This window comes from Emiliania huxleyi, assembly GCF_000372725.1.
Source record: "Emiliania huxleyi CCMP1516 unplaced genomic scaffold EMIHUscaffold_75, whole genome shotgun sequence".
NCBI classification, from domain to species: domain Eukaryota; phylum Haptophyta; order Isochrysidales; family Noelaerhabdaceae; genus Emiliania; species Emiliania huxleyi.
Window position 1 is genome coordinate 457280 of NW_005196379.1, and position 14594 is coordinate 471873.

The window sequence follows — 14594 nt, forward strand, 5'->3', positions numbered from 1 at the left end:
AAAGAAAAAAGAATCCGACAATGCGGCGCGGTCATGGCCTCGCCCTCCCGCAAGCGCGGCCGCAGCGAGGAGGAGGGCGAGCCCGTGGCGGTCGCTGCCGGCTTCGAGACGCCCATCTTTGGCGCGCGCTCCGTCGGCCAGGTCACGACGCTGGCGCTCGAGGGCGAGGACGGACCTCTGGCGTCCCTCGATCTGCGCGGCTTCGCAATCGATCACGCGGGCGCCTGGTACGTCACGACTAAGGACTCGGTGCTGCACGTCTCGGCGGCCGGGCGCGTGCGCACCGTGGCGACCTGCGAAGGCGGCGGGTTCTCCGGCCTCGCCCTCAGCCCGGACGGCGGCGCGCTGTTTGTGACGGACTTCGGCAACCACAAGATCCGTCGGATGGAGGTAGCGACTGGCGCGGTGACGACGCTCGCGGGCAGCGGCGAAGAAGGCGATGCAGACGGCGTCGGCGGCGCGGCGCAGTTCTGCGGCCCACGCGGCCTCGCAATCAGCCCGGACGGCAGCGCGCTGTTTGTGGCGGATGACGACAACCACAAGATCAGGCGGGTGGAGGTGGCGACTCGCGCGGTCTCTACGCTCGCGGGTAGCGGCGAGGAAGGCGATGCAGACGGCGTGGGCGGCGCGGCGGAGTTCCTCTGGCCATACGGTCTCGCCCTCAGCCCGGACGGGAGCGCGCTGTTTGTGACCGACCGCAACCAACGAATCCGGCGGGTGGAGGTGGCGACCGGTGCTGTGACTACGCTCGCGGGTAGCGGCGAACAAGGCGATGCAGACGGCGTCGGCGGCGCGGCGCAGTTCAGCGCCCCATACGGCGTCACTGTCAGCCCGGACGGCAGCGCGCTGTTTGTGGCGGACTGCTTCAGCCACAAGATTTGTCGGGTGGAGGTGGCGACTGGCGCAGTCACTACGCTCGCGGGCAGCGGTGCCAGTGGCAGCGTTGATGGCGTGGGCGGCGCGGCGCAGTTCAAACACCCAGCGTCCCTCGCCATCAGCCCCGACGGCAGCACCCTCTCGGTCTGCGAGAGCGGCCGCCTCCGCCAGGTCTGCGTGGCGGCTCCTCCTCCGCCTCCCTCCTTCGCGCCGCTCGTGGTTCCGCCCTCCACCTTCTCCGCCGACATGGAGAAGACGTGGGGCGACGCTACTCTGCCCCAGGGCATGGTCACCTTCCTGGTCGGCGACGACGAGGAGCGCGTCGAGCACGTGAGCAAGAACGTCCTCTGCGTTCGGTCCGTGTTCTTTCGGACCATGTTTGGCATCGGCATGAAGGAGCGCGACGCCGCCGAGGTCACGGTGCTCGAAACGGACCTCGCCAGCTTCACCGCCCTCGTCCGCTACCTCCTCACCGACCAGCTCGACCTCGGCGAGGGGGAGGGCGAGCAGGCGCGGCGCGCGCTCGTGCTGCGGCAGCTGGCGCATAAGTACCAGGTGCCGCGCCTCGAGCTGCTCTGCGCGCAGGCGCTGCAGGAGAGCGTCGGGCCGGCGACCGCCGTGCCGCTGCTCGAGGCGGCGCACACGATGGGCGACGGGCGGCTCCTCGCGCAGTGCCGCCGCTTCGTGGCCGACCACGCCGCCGAGGTGCGGGCGAGCGGCGGCGTGGAGCAGCTGCGCGACCTGGGCGTGGCCAAGGGGCTGCTCGGCGACGCGCTCGACCAGGTGGCGGAGCTCAAGGGGGCGCTCCGCAGCCACTCGCGCTCGTAGTGCGGAGCGCGCGCGCCATGTACACTACAGTGTCATTGGATTCCTTCGCCTGTGAGTTACGTGTCGTGTGTGTTGAGCGTGTCGAGCGGGTCGACAACGGACTTGTCCGGTTTTGACCGCCCCAGAGGGCCCTGCAACAGGTAGGTACCCCCTTTTTTCGTCCTTTTTCGCTTCGCTGCGCGGCCTGGGGGTAGGTAGGTAGGTAGGGCGTTTTGGTGCGAGTCATGGGCACAGACCCCCTATCTGGCTAGGTCCTAGGAGCTGGACCCTGCCTCGCCGTTTTGCTAGCACAGCGAAGCCGCCCCCCCCCCAGCCCCCAGCATCGACCCCCTGTGGACCAGCCCCAGCAACGACCCCCTGTGGGCCTGCCGACTCCTCGCAACAATGCTCAGCCTCACAAGCCTCACCCGCGGCCTCACCATCGGCCTGAGCGCCCACGCGAGTCCTCGACCGCCGTGCCGTGCGCCCGCCACGATGGCGCTCGACGGCAGCGGTGCTGCCGTCACGATTCGAGATCTGGATGTGTGGGCGGGCAGCAGCAGCCTCATCCGTGGCGTGACCTGGCGCGTGATGCCCAACGAGCGGTGGTCGCTCCTCGGCCCAAACGGATGTGGCAAGTCAACGCTTCTCCGAGCCATCGCAGAGGCTGCAGACCTGGCTGGCGACGCAGCCACCGAGATCGCAGTGAACCCGCGGCTGCGCTTTGGGCTGCTCGAGCAGACTGCGGTGTCCGGCTCGGAGCGGAGCGTGCGCGAGGAGGTCATGTCGCGGATGGAAGGGTTCCAAGCGGCCAAGGCAGCGCTCGAGGCGGCCGAGGTGGCGTGTGTCTCGGGCGCGGCGAGAGAGCTGGAGACGCTCGAGCGCGCGATGGGCGAGTTTGAGGCGGCGGGCGGCTACACGGTGGAGGGTCGAGTGGCGCGGGTGCTCAAGGGGCTCGGCTTCACGGAGGAGGAGTTCGAGCGTCCCTGCTCCTCCTTCTCTGGCGGCTGGCAGATGAGGATCGGCCTCGCGCGGCTGCTGCTCTCCGAGCCGGAGCTGCTGGTGATGGACGAGCCGACAAACCACCTCGATGCGGCGGCGCGCCGCTGGCTGGCCGACTACGTGAGCGAGTACGAGGGCACCGTCCTCGTCGTGTCTCACGACGCCGCCTTTGTCGACGTGGCATGCGACTCGATCGCCGACGTCGAGGGCGGCAGGCTGACGACCTACCCAAAGACGTCGCTCGGCAAGGTCGAGGCGCTCAAGGAGGAGCGGCGGCGCGCGGCGGCGGCGGCGGTCGAGAAGCAGCGGCGTGAGGAGCAGCGGCTGCAGGCCGTGGTCAACAAGTGGGAGAATGTCGACCGCTCCAAGGTGGTAGACCCAGAGGCGAGAGAGAGAGAGAGGGAGGGGTAAGGGAGGGAGGGAGGGGGAAGGGAGGGAGGGAGGAGGGTCGAGAGCCGCGCCGCACCCACGCGACGCAGACCGGGCGTGCTCCCTCTGCCAGGCGGCCGGGGCGAGGCAGGCTCTCTCCAAGCTGGCGACCGAGCAGGCGGCCGCCGAGGCGGAGGTGCTCTCGACGCGGAAGCGGCCCAGGCTGCAGCTCGCCGAGCCGCCACGCTGCGGAGAGCTGCCGCTCGCGCTGCGCGGCGCCAACGTCGCGCCCGCCGTCGGCCAGGCCGCCATCGTGCTCGGTGCGCCAGCGGCGGCGAGGCGCATCTGCGGGCCTGTCTCACGCCTCTCTCTCTCTCTCTCTCTCTCTCTGCGAGCAGGCGTGGAGCTCGAGGTGCGGCGCGGGCAGCGGCTCGTCCTCCGCGGGCCAAACGGCGTGGGAAAGTCGACCCTGCTGCGCGCGCTGTCCGGCGCGCGCCCGTGACTCTCTCTCTCTCTCTCTCTCTCTCTCTCTCTAGATCTCTCTCTCTCCCTCCCTCCCTCCCTCCCTCCCTCCCTCCCTCCCTCCCTCCCTCCCTCCCTCCCTCCCTCCCTCTCCCTCCCTCCCCCGTGGGCCTCACCACTGCACCGGGCCACAACCCTTGCAGGTGCGTTGCCCCTCGCGGCGGGGGAGCGGCGAGAGGACGAGCGGCTTGCCCTTGGCATCTTTGCGCAGGACTTGGCGCAGGAGCTGCCGCAGGGCGCTGTCGCGCTGGAGTATGTCGCCTCCGCCGTCCGGCAAGGCGGCGGCTCGGCCGTGACGGACGAGCGCTGCCGCGGGACTCTGGGCGCTCTTGGGATCAGCGGTGACAAGGCCTTGCGCCGCATCGGCTCGCTGTCAGGCGGCGAGAAGGCGCGCGTCGCGCTCGCAACCTTCTGCCTGACGCCGTGCAACGTCTTACTCTTCGACGAGCCGACCAACCACCTCGACCAGGGCGCGATCCTCGCCCTCCTCGCCGCGCTCGAGGCGTACGAGGGCGCCCTCGTCGTCGTCTCGCACGACCGCGCCTTTTGCGAGGCGCTGCGCGCGACGCACGTCGGCTATGTCTCCGGCGGGTCGTGCCGCGTCGAGGAGCGGCCGCTGTGCGACTCCGACTTCAGCGAGGCCGACCGCGGAGTGCGCAACTCGCTCGGCGGCGGGGACGACGACGACTCCAACGCTGAGCTGAGCGCCGCCGAGGCCAAGGCGGCTCGCGAGCTGGAGCGGCAGCGGCAGAAGCGGCTCTCGGCGGCGCCCAAGAAGATCGCCACCATCGAGAGCAAGGTGGACGCCCTCGAGGCGGAGCTGCAGGAGATCGACGGCGCGATGCTACAGGCCGGCGCCGACGTGGCGAAGCTGGCCGAGCTGGGCGCGGCGAGGGAGGGCGTGCAGCAGAGGGTGGACGGGCTGTACGCCGAGTGGGAGGAGCTCGAGGAGCTGCTCGCAGCGAGCCAGCCCGTGGGCAGCGGCGGGTAGCGCCGTGACCCGTGTGCGGCGGGACTGGACAATATAGTCTGTGAAAAGGTGGCCCGACACTAGGGTCTGAGTCGCTTCCCCGGGGCTTTATACGTAGCACTTCCTCACATCGAGCTGCCTGCGGGCCCGCTTCCCAAAGAAAGAAAACGCAAAAGGTAGTCATGAAAAGAGTAAGAGAGAAAGACACCGGGCGCGAGATGGAACGAGGGGCGATGGGAGAAAGGGGTGACAGACACACACCTGGACCTGCAGTCGGCACGAGCAAGATCTTGGAAGGACGATCGCGGATCGGGGGGCACCGCTCAGGGGAACGGAAGCGGCGAGCATTTCTCGGTTTTTTCTTCCAATTTGAAAAAAAACCCGCGCCATGCTTGGAACAAATGCTTGGGCGGCAGGGTTCCAACTTTTTCCGGGGAGGTTATGGTACCATCGGCATCGCGGCCCAAAGGGTGGGGGGGTATGGTCCTGACCGCCCGAGGCCGGCAGCCGGGAGGCTGGGTCTGTCAGCAGGCGGGGGGGTATGGTCTCGAGGTGGGTTGCTTTACCATACCATACCCCGCAAAAAGTCCGAACCCAGGGTTCGCGGATGTCATGCGCAACCGCGACACCAAGCTCGTGAAGGACGCGCTCGCAGCCAGTGCGGCGGCTGCCGCTGTGCTCGCAGCACTCGGCCCGTCCACATGCAGCCGTGCGCGCTTCTCGCCCTCGCTAGTCGAAAGCTGCCGCAGCCTGCGGTACGAGGTGCCGTACGAGCTGCGGCACGTGGCCGATCCCTTTGTCGACCCTCTGTGCGACACGCTTGCCGAGGGCCACTGGGCCCTCTTTCTGATCGTGATCGCGAATGTCGCCTGCTACCTGCCTGCGCTCGCAAACTCGGGGCGGTGGAGCATCTCGCGGCAGTCCCTGAGTCACGAACGACTCCTCATGTACCAGCTGGCTCACGCTAACCTGCCGCACATCACGGGCAACATGCTGACGCTACTCGCGGTCGGCTCCGAGGTCTCGGGCGCTCTCGGCTGCAACCAGCTCCTCCTGCTCGCCCTCTACCTCGCCTGCGGTTGGGCGGGCGGCTTCGCCGCCGCGCTGCTCTCCGACGCCCGCACCGTGGGCGCATCCGGCTCCGTGTCGGGCGTGATCGTGGCTCTGAGCGTCCTCCGCCCCACGTCTGCCGTGCACATCCTTGGTGACGTCAACGCCTCCAACCCGCTGCTCCTCCTGCTCGGCACCCTCGGGGCCGACCTCTCGCGCGGTGGTGTCTCGTGGCAGGCACACCTCGGAGGCGGCGCCGCTGGATGCGTGCTGGCGTGGCTGCTCACACTGGTTGGCTGACACTGTTTGGCTCGCAGTCGTCCGCCCGAAAGAGAGGCGACGGGAAATACGTTTTTCGGCTACCGTGTGGGCACTGCTGCTGACAGAAGTGTGTGTTGTATTAGCTTGTGTCTGTATGTGCCTGCGCGCCTGTGCGCTGCGGCTCTCGAAAGAGAGAGCACGAGCCCCACGCGATACATCAACACACCAAGGACCATGCGCGCCGGGGTCTGGCCCATACACATGTGCATGCACATGTGCATGTGCATGTGGCATGCGCACATGCGCACATGCACATGCACATCAAGTTGCACATCGCACAATGCACATGGACATGCACATGTGCATGTGCATGTGCATATGTGTGCATGCACTTGTTTTAGTGTTCAGTCTGTCGACGCCGGGCAAATGAACTCAACCACCCGGCGCAGCTCGGCGCATGCTTCGTCGGCTTGCGGCCCCGGGGGCGGCGACGGCGAGGCGGAGGGTGGCGATGGCGAGGGTGGCGGCGACGGCGACGGCGAGGCGGAGGGCGGCGGCGTCGTGTCGGGCTCAAAGCAGCTCAACGAGATGGGCGTGTCGTTTCCGCATCCCGAGCAATCACACGAGCACTCGTTCTTGAGCATTGAGGAGTAGGCGGGGTCCTCGACCCCGCAGGTGGAGCTGGCGGTGCACGTGTCGCCGCACCACGCCTCGCACGCGGCAGTGAAGCCGGAGCACTCTTGCGGCGTGGCGGCGCAGGTGACCTGCTCGGTGGCTGGCCCGCAGCTTGGGGACGGCGCCGGCGCACCACCGCAATCGGCCGTCTCGCCGCACTTTGTCGAACTTGTGCACCAGGTTTCGCCCCAGCAGCTGCGGCCGGCCGGGCAGTCGGCCGCGTCGTTGCAGGGCATGCACGTCGCCGGCGCATTCTCGCCGTACTCTGCCCAGGTCGTCGCGCAGAAGCCAATATATCCCGTGGGTGGGCCGCCAGAGGCTGGGTCGTCGTTAGGGTCGGAGTCGGGAGGCGCTTCAGCGTCCGGCGAGCCGTCAGCCTTGGCGCAGCCAAAGGGGCCAGCCTCGCCTGCGGGCCTGATGGCGATGTCGGCGCAGTTCCAAAAGCCTTCCGGGTATCCGCTTGGCGAGTTGGCGGTCTGGTAGTACCACTGAAGAACGCAGCGATCGCAGACGACGCCAGGCGGAACCTTGAGGACGGCCACGTATTCCGTCACCCCATAGACGCCGAGCTCGGGAGAGTCTGGCGAGCGCTCGATGACATAGCGGTCGCGGTTTTCGGAGGGTGGGCTGCAGTCGCCGTCGCCGTTGCAGCATGAGCCCTTCGGCCACGTATCGCTGGCCGACTGGGAGGCGGTCGAGTCGACATGAGCTTGCGAGCCCGTGATGCGGCATTTGACGTCGCCCGCCACGCTGGCATAGTCGATGACGCTGTCGTAGTAGGGAGTGGTATCGTCAATCTCGAGGACGTGCTGGTTGAGCAGGTCCTGTGTGATGGGGATGGACTTGTCGATGCCTCCGTCCTCCGGCACAGCGAGCCTGAACTCGACCCAGCCGGCGTGATACGCGGTGATCTTGAACGTGACGCGCATCACGCCTCCGGCCTCAAAGGTGCCTCGCGGATCGGTAGGGCCAAACGGGCTGCCAGCCATGAAGCCAGTCGTGGGAGTACCACCGCACAGGCCGTGCGAGTTCACCATCTCGACGTCGCGGCCACCGCCATTCAGATTGGGTGCGTTGCCTTCTCCGACGCCGCGAGACTCTCCCACCATCGCCGCCCACGACGTCCACTCGTTTCCGGGGATGGGCTGGTCGCGCTTCATGCGGGGCGCGGGGCATGTGAGGTAGCCGTGACCGAGCACGACGTCGAGCGTGAGAGAGAGGAGCAGGATGCGCAGCATGTTGACGGCAGGAGTCCCTCACGGTTTTGGAGGTCGTGTAGGTCGTACGGGCTCAGCGCGCGCGTCGCGCGGCGTGTCGCGATGAAAGCGAGCGCGCTCAAGGATTCGCTCAGCCTCCCAGAAGTTTCTGTTCAGTCCCCTGCCGACGTAAGAAAAGAAATAAGGCAGGCCGCTCAAGAAGGGAGGGATGGGAGGACGGTGCTGTGTATCGCGCGTTGCGAAAAAAAATTTTTTGCGAAAAAAAATTTTTTGGAACCTTCTGGGAATGCGGGCGGTGCTCGCCGCGAGGGCTTCATCGTCGGCTGCCTGCGCCCGCCACGCCAAGCGCCGAGCGCCAGCGCTGCCGGTCAGCCGCACTCGTGCTGCAAGCAGCGGCGGCGGCGGCGGCCCAGGCACCAGCGGCGCGCACGCGAGGGGCGCCGCGGAGGGCGGCTTCTGGGGCGACAACGCGTCGCTCGGCGCGGGATTCCTCGCGGTTGCCATCGGGGCGGTGGGCCTGTCGTACGCCTCCGTGCCGCTCTACCGCGTCTTTTGTCAAGCCACCGGCTACGGTGGCACCGTGCGCACGCACAAGGGCGGTGCGGACGACGATGACGGCTACGACCTGCCTGAGGACCCGTCGACGCTGCCGGGCAACCGCACGCTGACGGTGACCTTTGACACGGTGGTCGACCCCCACCTGCCGTGGTCCTTCAAGCCGGCCCAAAAGTCGGTGCAGCTCATGGCGGGCCAGACGGCCCTCGCCTTTTTCGAGACGGCGCGGCCTCGCGCTCCTGCCACCGCCCGCAGCAGCCTCCGCCAGCCACCTGCCTCCAGCCACCTCCGCCTTCCACCCGCGCGGGCGCGAGCTCAGTCCGCATCGCCCTCGTTCAGACGAACCACTCGGACGAGCCGATCGTCGGCGTGGCGACGTACAACGTCGTGCCGATGCAGTCGGGCCCGTACTTCAACAAGATCCAGTGCTTTTGCTTTGACGAGCAGCGGCTGCTGCCCGGCGAGACGGTGGACATGCCCGTCTTCTTCTACGTCGACCCCGACTTCCTCACCGACCGGAGGATGAAGAACATCAACACGATGACCCTCTCGTACACCTTTTGGAAGAGCGACTTCGAGGAGGAGGAGGCGGCGGCCGAGGTGGCGGCGAGGGTGGCGGAGGCCAAGGCGGCCGTCGCCTGGGACGAGAAGACGCCCTACCCTAGCCTCCGGCCCACCTGAGGGCGAGAGCAGCGCACGTTGAGTCGTCGCCGTTGCGGCCGTGCTGTGGTGTGTTAGTTTGTGCTGTGAGCCCCGACGGCCGCGGGGCGGAGAGAGGCTGCGCGAGGCGGGGACTGGGAGGGGAGGTGCGCCACGCCTCCTGCGCGATGAGCACGCGCGTGCGCTGGCCCATTCGCGCGACGGCGGGTGATCGTGGATGTTGGACGGAGGTGCGAGGCAGCACGGAGAGGGCCAACATAGGATGACACGCAGACCCGTGTGTCTTGAACCCGTGTCGTGCGGGAGTGAACGGAGACCAACGCGTGCGGCGTGGTTAGGGTGCCCACAGGACCCAAAAGAAAATAGCTTTCCGACTCAAAAAGGGGCGCACGAGGCAAATGCCAAATCTGATGTCCTGGAGTGTTCGAATAGGAGCGAGGCCTCTTCCGTTGCGTTTTATGCCCCGTTGGGGGACCGACGGTGAAAAGGAAACGAGGATTTCCCATTGTGTCCCCTTCGCGTGTCCCCTTCGCGTGCGAGCGTGACACTGCACTTGGCGCCGAGCGGCCGCGGCACAGACCTTGTGCAGGCCTCCCCTCATTCCCAATGACTCATTGAGTGCACCGGTCCGGACCGATGGCGCTCGGTGTGGAGCAAGCAAGACCCCCCCCCCCCCATCGGTCGACCCCATCGGCGCGCGCCCGACCTTTGAACGGCCGCCAGGAGCACCAAGAGGACACCCTCATGGCTGAGTGGGCTTCGACCGGCCTCGGCTGGGGGGGCGGGTTGTCCCGGTTGCGGACGCCTTCTGCAGCCCCCTGGGATGGGGACAGCACCGCCCCAAAACTGCCCCTCGGGGGCATACAGCACTGCCAGCCAGCCTCTTCCTCCTCCTCAAGGGCTGTACTATGGCCATATTGCGCCGCCTCCTACTGGCAGCCGGGCGGGCGGGCGCCGCGCGCGCCTCGGCGCGCGCACGGCTCGCAAAGCTCGAGCGAGTACTGCCGCCTGGCCGCCTCAAGGCTGCCGGGCGGCAGTACTCGCCTCGCAAGGCGCGCACCGGCTGCTCTGGCTGCTGCGCCGGCGGCCGCTGCGCTGGCCGCTGCTGCGCTGGCCGGCGAGCGGTACGACCGCCGGCGGCCGCTGCACCCGCGCCTTCCCTCGCGGGCGCCGTCGCCGCGCGCGCCCAACTCTGCTGGCACACGGCACGCGTCGTCACTCAGCCGCGGAGAACAGGCGGTGCAGCGCGCGAAGCGCGCGCGATCTCGTACTTTCAAGGCTGGATCCGGCCATTCCAAGGGTATACCTTTGAGAATCCCCAGCGTCCCTCCCTCCTAGTCACACTCTCAATTTCTCGACTGGCCAACACGAGGTGCTGCGATGGGTCGTGCCCCATTTAGTTTTCCCTTTCTTTTTTGGGCCCTGTGGGCACCCGAGCGTGGTAGAGTCGGCTGTCTTAAATAAGAAAGAAGAAACCGAAAAAGCACGGGCAATTTATTCCTGTGTTAGTGCCAGTGATGGCACAGTGATGGCAGTGTCCAGTGACCAGTGTGCGCGCCAGACTCCTGCACGCACTTGGAGCTCCGCGCGACGCCAACGCGAGGCGACTGAGCGATGCCAGAGGGCCGTCCTCGCCCTCGAGCGTGAGCGTGGTCACCTGTCCGAGGACGCGCGCGCCAAAGATGGGCGCCTCGAAGCCATCCGCGACCGGCACGGGCTCCTCGTCCCCGTCCTCGCCGCCGCCGCCGGTGCGGGCGCGCTCTTGCGGGCGGCGGGACGCTCCATTGCACGCGCGGAGGGCTGGATTCGGGACAAGGGCTGGTAGGGTGGCGACCACGGAATGAAAAGAGAAGGAGAGACTGACGAACGTACGTACCGGGAAATCAAAACGGTGTCGCAGGAGGGCGCTCCCTGTACACGGCGCGCTGCGCTGTCACACTGCTCTAGATTGCTCTCACTGCCACACTGGGAGACTGGTGCCAAGCGGCGAGCGATCGCAGGGCGCGGGGCGCTGCCCCTCACTCATGCCACCTCCGCCCGGACCTTCTCGAGCTCCGCGTCGCGCGCCGCCACCGTCCCCTTGAGCTCCGCCACCTGGTCGAGCGCGTCGCCGAGCAGCCCCTTGGCCACGCCAAAGTCGCGCAGCTGCTCCACGCCGCCGCTCGCCCGCACCTCGGCGGCGTGGTCGGCCACGAAGCGGCGGCACTGCGCGAGGAGCCGCCCGTCGCCCATCGTGTGCGCCGCCTCGAGCAGCGGCACGGCGGTCGCCGGCCCGACGCTCTCCTGCAGCGCCTGCGCGCAGAGCAGCTCGAGGCGCGGCACCTGGTACATCTGCGCCAGCTCCCGCAGGTCGAGCGCGCGCTGCGCCCTGCCCTCCTCTTCGCCGAGGTCGAACTTGTCGGAGAGGAGGTAGTCGATGAGGGCGGTGAAGCTGGCGAGGTCGGTGTGGGCCACCGTGACCTCGGTGGCGTCGCGCTCCTTCATGCCGATGCCGAACATGGTCCGAAAGACCGGGGACCGGGCGCAGAGGTTGGCCTTGGTGACGTGCTCGACGCGCTCCTCGTCGTCGCCGACCAGGAAGGTGACCATGCCCTGCGGGAGGGAGGCGTCGCCCCGCGTCTTTGCGAGGTCGGCCAGGATGGTCGAAGGCGGAACGACGATCGGGGCAAAGGAGGGAGGCGGAGGAGGCGCCGCCACGCAGACCTGACGGAGGCCACCGCTCGAACTGACCAACAGCGTGCTGCCGTCGGCGCTGATGGCGACTTCGGCTGGTCCGTTGAGCTCCGCCGCGTCGCCCACGCCGTCAGCGCTGCCCCTGGTGCCACTGCCCGCGACCGTCGTCACCTCGCCCGTCGCCACATCCACCCGCCGGATCTTCTTGTTGCCGTTGTCCGCCACAAAGAGCGCGCCGCCGTCTGGGCTGATGGCGATGCCAGCTGGGCAGTCGAACTGCGCCGCGTCGCCCACGCCGTCAGTGCTGCCACTGGCGCCGCTGCCCGCGATCGTCCTCACCTCGCCAGTCGCCACCTCCACCCGCTGGATCTTGTGGTTGGTGACGTCCGCCACAAACAGCGCGCCGCCGTCTGGGCTGATGGCGTTTCCGTAAGGGTGGTAGAACTCCGCCGCGCCTCCCACGCCATCGGCGCCGCCACCCTCGCCGCTGCCCGCGAGCGTGGTCACCTCGCCAGTCGCCACCTCAACCCGCCGGATCTTGCGGTTGCCGCAGTCCGCCACAAACACCGCGCTGCTGTCGGGGCTGATCGCGATGCCATTTGGGCAGTCGAACTGCGCCGCGTCGCCCACGCCATCGGCGCTGCCCGTGGTGCCGCTGCCCGCGAGCGTCGTCACCTCTCCCGTCGCCACCTCCACCCGCCGGATCTTGTGGTTGTTGCAGTCCGCCACAAACGCCGCGCTCCCGTCTGGGCTGGCGGCAATGGTGTAGAAGACTCCACTTGCTGGCAAGGCTGCCACGCGGCGCACGCGCCCAGCCGCCGAGACGTGCAGCAGCGAGTCCTTCGTCGCGACGTACCAGGCGCCCGCGTGGTCGCTCGCGACGCCAACACGACGGAGAGATAGAGGGCCGTCCTCGCCCTCGAGCGCCAGCGTGGAGACCTGGCCGACGACGCGCGCGCCAAAGATGCGCGCCTCGAAGCCATCCGCGACCGGCACGGGCTCCTCGTCCTCTTCGGCGCCGCCGGTGCGGGCGCGCTTGCGGGCGGCGGACGCCATATATGTATGGACCTGTTTGTGTGTATGGGTATCGGCACTGGATTCGGGACACGGGCTTGTAGGGGCGAGAACCGCACGTGTGGCTGACGAGGTTTTGTAGCCTGGCGTTTGTGCCCGTTTGTTGCCCCGAGTTGATTTTTGAATCGCCGAGGCCGTCTGGGCGGGCTCTCGCCCCAGCACGCCTCTCGGGTTGACTCGGTCGGCGAGCTGTATTCCTGTATACCACACCCCGCAAAAAGTTGGAGGAGGGTTCGACGTTCGCCTTGGCTGTCTGCCGCCCGAGCCGATGCCACGCGGAGTCCATAGGCCTAGCACAGAAACGGAGTGCGGAGGCGACGAGTGGAGCGGGGCCGTCCTCGGAAGGCGCGAGCGCAGAGGGGGTGCGTGACGAAGCGGCGACGCGAGGCGAGACCGACGACCCGCCCAACGAGCGGCAATTTATTCCTGTGTTAGTGCCAGTGATGGCACAGTGATGGCAGTGTCCAGGGACCAGTAAGAAAGAAAGAAAGAAAACAGACAACCCAAGGGAGGGATGGGAGGACGGCACGCCGCCACCACACAGGGATTTTAAGGAGAGGTGTGTGGTGCGCTATCCGTCGCCCACCCTAGGGAGTCTGCCTCTTCCTATCTCTCTTCGCAGTCTCTCGCTGATTCTCGCTGCAACCTTCATGCCACCACGCGGTCGTCCCACCCTCGTCGTTCTCTCCCTTGTCACTTCCTCCTCTGTCGCGTTGTTCTCTTCTGCCCCGTCCTGCGACGCCGCCGCCTGCCGGTCCCTTGTTCTCGCGGCTTCTTTCGCCTGTCGGCGCAACTCCGTCCTCCTCGCGGCGTATCCTGGCCCCTCGAGTCTATCGAGCTCCCCTCGCGCAAGGACCACATTTCTGACTCCCACTCCGATCATTTGCCTACAGGTCATGTTGTTGCTCAGGTCCACTCTCTCTTCGAACACTCGTGCCTCTACGGATGATGCCGGCGACCAGTGTGCGCACTTGGACTCAGACCGAATTCTTTTTTCGCGCGCAGGAAATCGCTGCACATGCCAGCCACCAAGCGACTGTCGATCTCAGAGTTCCACCGCCTCGTCGCCGTGTCTGAGCCGGCGGGCGGCGAGGAGGCGCTGCCGCGCGGCCCGTCTGGCGACGTGGGCCGGCGGGCGGTGCCGGGCACGCGGCGGTGGATCTCCAAGGGCGATGGCGATATGCAGCTGGTCGTGAGCGAGCTCGCGGTGCCCGAGGGCTCGGGCGCGCCAGTGGTGGAGACGGTCGAAGGCTTCAAGCAGGCGTTCGACCTCATCGTGGACGAGTACCTAAACGGGTTCGACGCGAGCGAGGCGTGCCGGTGCGTGCTCGAGCTGCAGGCGCCGCAGTTCCACTTCCAGGTTGTCAAGCGCGGCGTGCTGCGCGCGATGGACGAGGCGGACCGCGAGCGCGAGCTGATCGCGATCCTCCTCTCCTGCCTGCACGAGCGCGGCACTCTCACCGCCGAGCAGGTTGCGGCGGGCTTCCGCGCGATCCTCGCGGACCTCGACGACCTGACGATTGACATGCCGACCGCGACGCCGCTCCTCGCGCACTTCCTCGCCGACGCCGTCCTCGACGGCCTGCTGCCTCGCGCAGAGCTCGCTCGCTGGGCCGCCGACTTTAGCGCGGCGCCGGCGGCCGCCGCCGCGCTCGACGGCGCCGCCCTGAGGCTCGGCGGCCACCGGGGCGGGGCGGAGACGTCCCCGGGCGAGGTGGCGGCGGTGCGGCGCGAGGTGGGCTCCGTGGTGGAGGAGTACCTGTGCTCGCACGACGTGGCGGAGGTGCGGCGCCGGCTGGGCGAGATGAGCTTGCCGGCTGAGCTGCAGCACAACGTGGTCCGGGTGGCGGTGCGGCACCTGCCCTCCCTCCCTCCCTCCCTCC

At 67.9% G+C, this 14594-nt stretch overlaps 7 protein-coding genes across 7 annotated transcripts in view; 5 read left to right on the forward strand and 2 right to left on the reverse strand.

Annotated features, from left to right (window-relative positions):
- Window positions 1-1116: 1116 nt before the first annotated feature.
- EMIHUDRAFT_359034 (hypothetical protein) lies at window positions 1117-1820 on the forward strand (the record flags this gene model as incomplete). The annotated part of the gene is made up of 2 exons (XM_005760593.1): window positions 1117-1680; window positions 1782-1820. Exons 1-2 carry the CDS (start codon window positions 1123-1125, stop codon window positions 1818-1820), a joined length of 597 nt encoding a protein of 198 aa, XP_005760650.1. The 5' UTR covers window positions 1117-1122.
- A 268-nt stretch (window positions 1821-2088) lies between these two features.
- Window positions 2089-4679, forward strand: EMIHUDRAFT_453200 (hypothetical protein; the record flags this gene model as incomplete). Its single annotated transcript, XM_005760594.1, has 4 exons — window positions 2089-2934; window positions 3016-3057; window positions 3188-3374; window positions 3720-4679. 4 exons carry the CDS (start codon window positions 2089-2091, stop codon window positions 4565-4567), a joined length of 1923 nt encoding a protein of 640 aa, XP_005760651.1. The 3' UTR covers window positions 4568-4679.
- Window positions 4680-5154: 475 nt separating this feature from the next.
- On the forward strand, window positions 5155-5978 carry EMIHUDRAFT_359039 (hypothetical protein). The gene has a single exon (XM_005760595.1). The coding sequence runs from the start codon at window positions 5159-5161 to the stop codon at window positions 5894-5896; it is 738 nt and encodes a 245-aa protein (XP_005760652.1). The 5' UTR covers window positions 5155-5158; the 3' UTR covers window positions 5897-5978.
- A 283-nt stretch (window positions 5979-6261) lies between these two features.
- On the reverse strand, window positions 6262-7641 carry EMIHUDRAFT_106246 (hypothetical protein; the record flags this gene model as incomplete). Its single annotated transcript, XM_005760596.1, has 1 exon — window positions 6262-7641. One exon carries the CDS (start codon window positions 7639-7641, stop codon window positions 6262-6264), a length of 1380 nt encoding a protein of 459 aa, XP_005760653.1.
- A 601-nt stretch (window positions 7642-8242) lies between these two features.
- Window positions 8243-8868, forward strand: EMIHUDRAFT_46771 (cytochrome c oxidase; the record flags this gene model as incomplete). The annotated part of the gene is made up of 2 exons (XM_005760597.1): window positions 8243-8478; window positions 8619-8868. Coding segments are annotated over 2 exons (486 nt in total), but the record flags the coding sequence as incomplete, so codon positions are not given.
- Window positions 8869-11042: 2174 nt separating this feature from the next.
- Window positions 11043-12637, reverse strand: EMIHUDRAFT_359044 (hypothetical protein; the record flags this gene model as incomplete). The annotated part of the gene is given in 2 exon segments (XM_005760598.1): window positions 11043-12525; window positions 12539-12637. Coding segments are annotated over 2 exon segments (1582 nt in total), but the record flags the coding sequence as incomplete, so codon positions are not given.
- Window positions 12638-13729: 1092 nt separating this feature from the next.
- The window catches only part of EMIHUDRAFT_106249 (hypothetical protein), a gene marked incomplete at both ends in the record, with an annotated part of 1705 nt that continues 840 nt past the window's right edge, over window positions 13730-14594 (forward strand). Inside the window, one exon of the mRNA XM_005760599.1 lies at window positions 13730-14560. Within this exon, the coding sequence (XP_005760656.1) occupies window positions 13730-14560 (831 nt within the window). The remainder of the gene's footprint in view (window positions 14561-14594) is intronic.

Coding starts and splice junctions, on each gene's coding strand:
- EMIHUDRAFT_359039 (XM_005760595.1), top strand. CDS start 5,159: ATGCGCAACCGCGACACCAAGCTCGTGAAGGACGCGCTCGCAGCCAGT.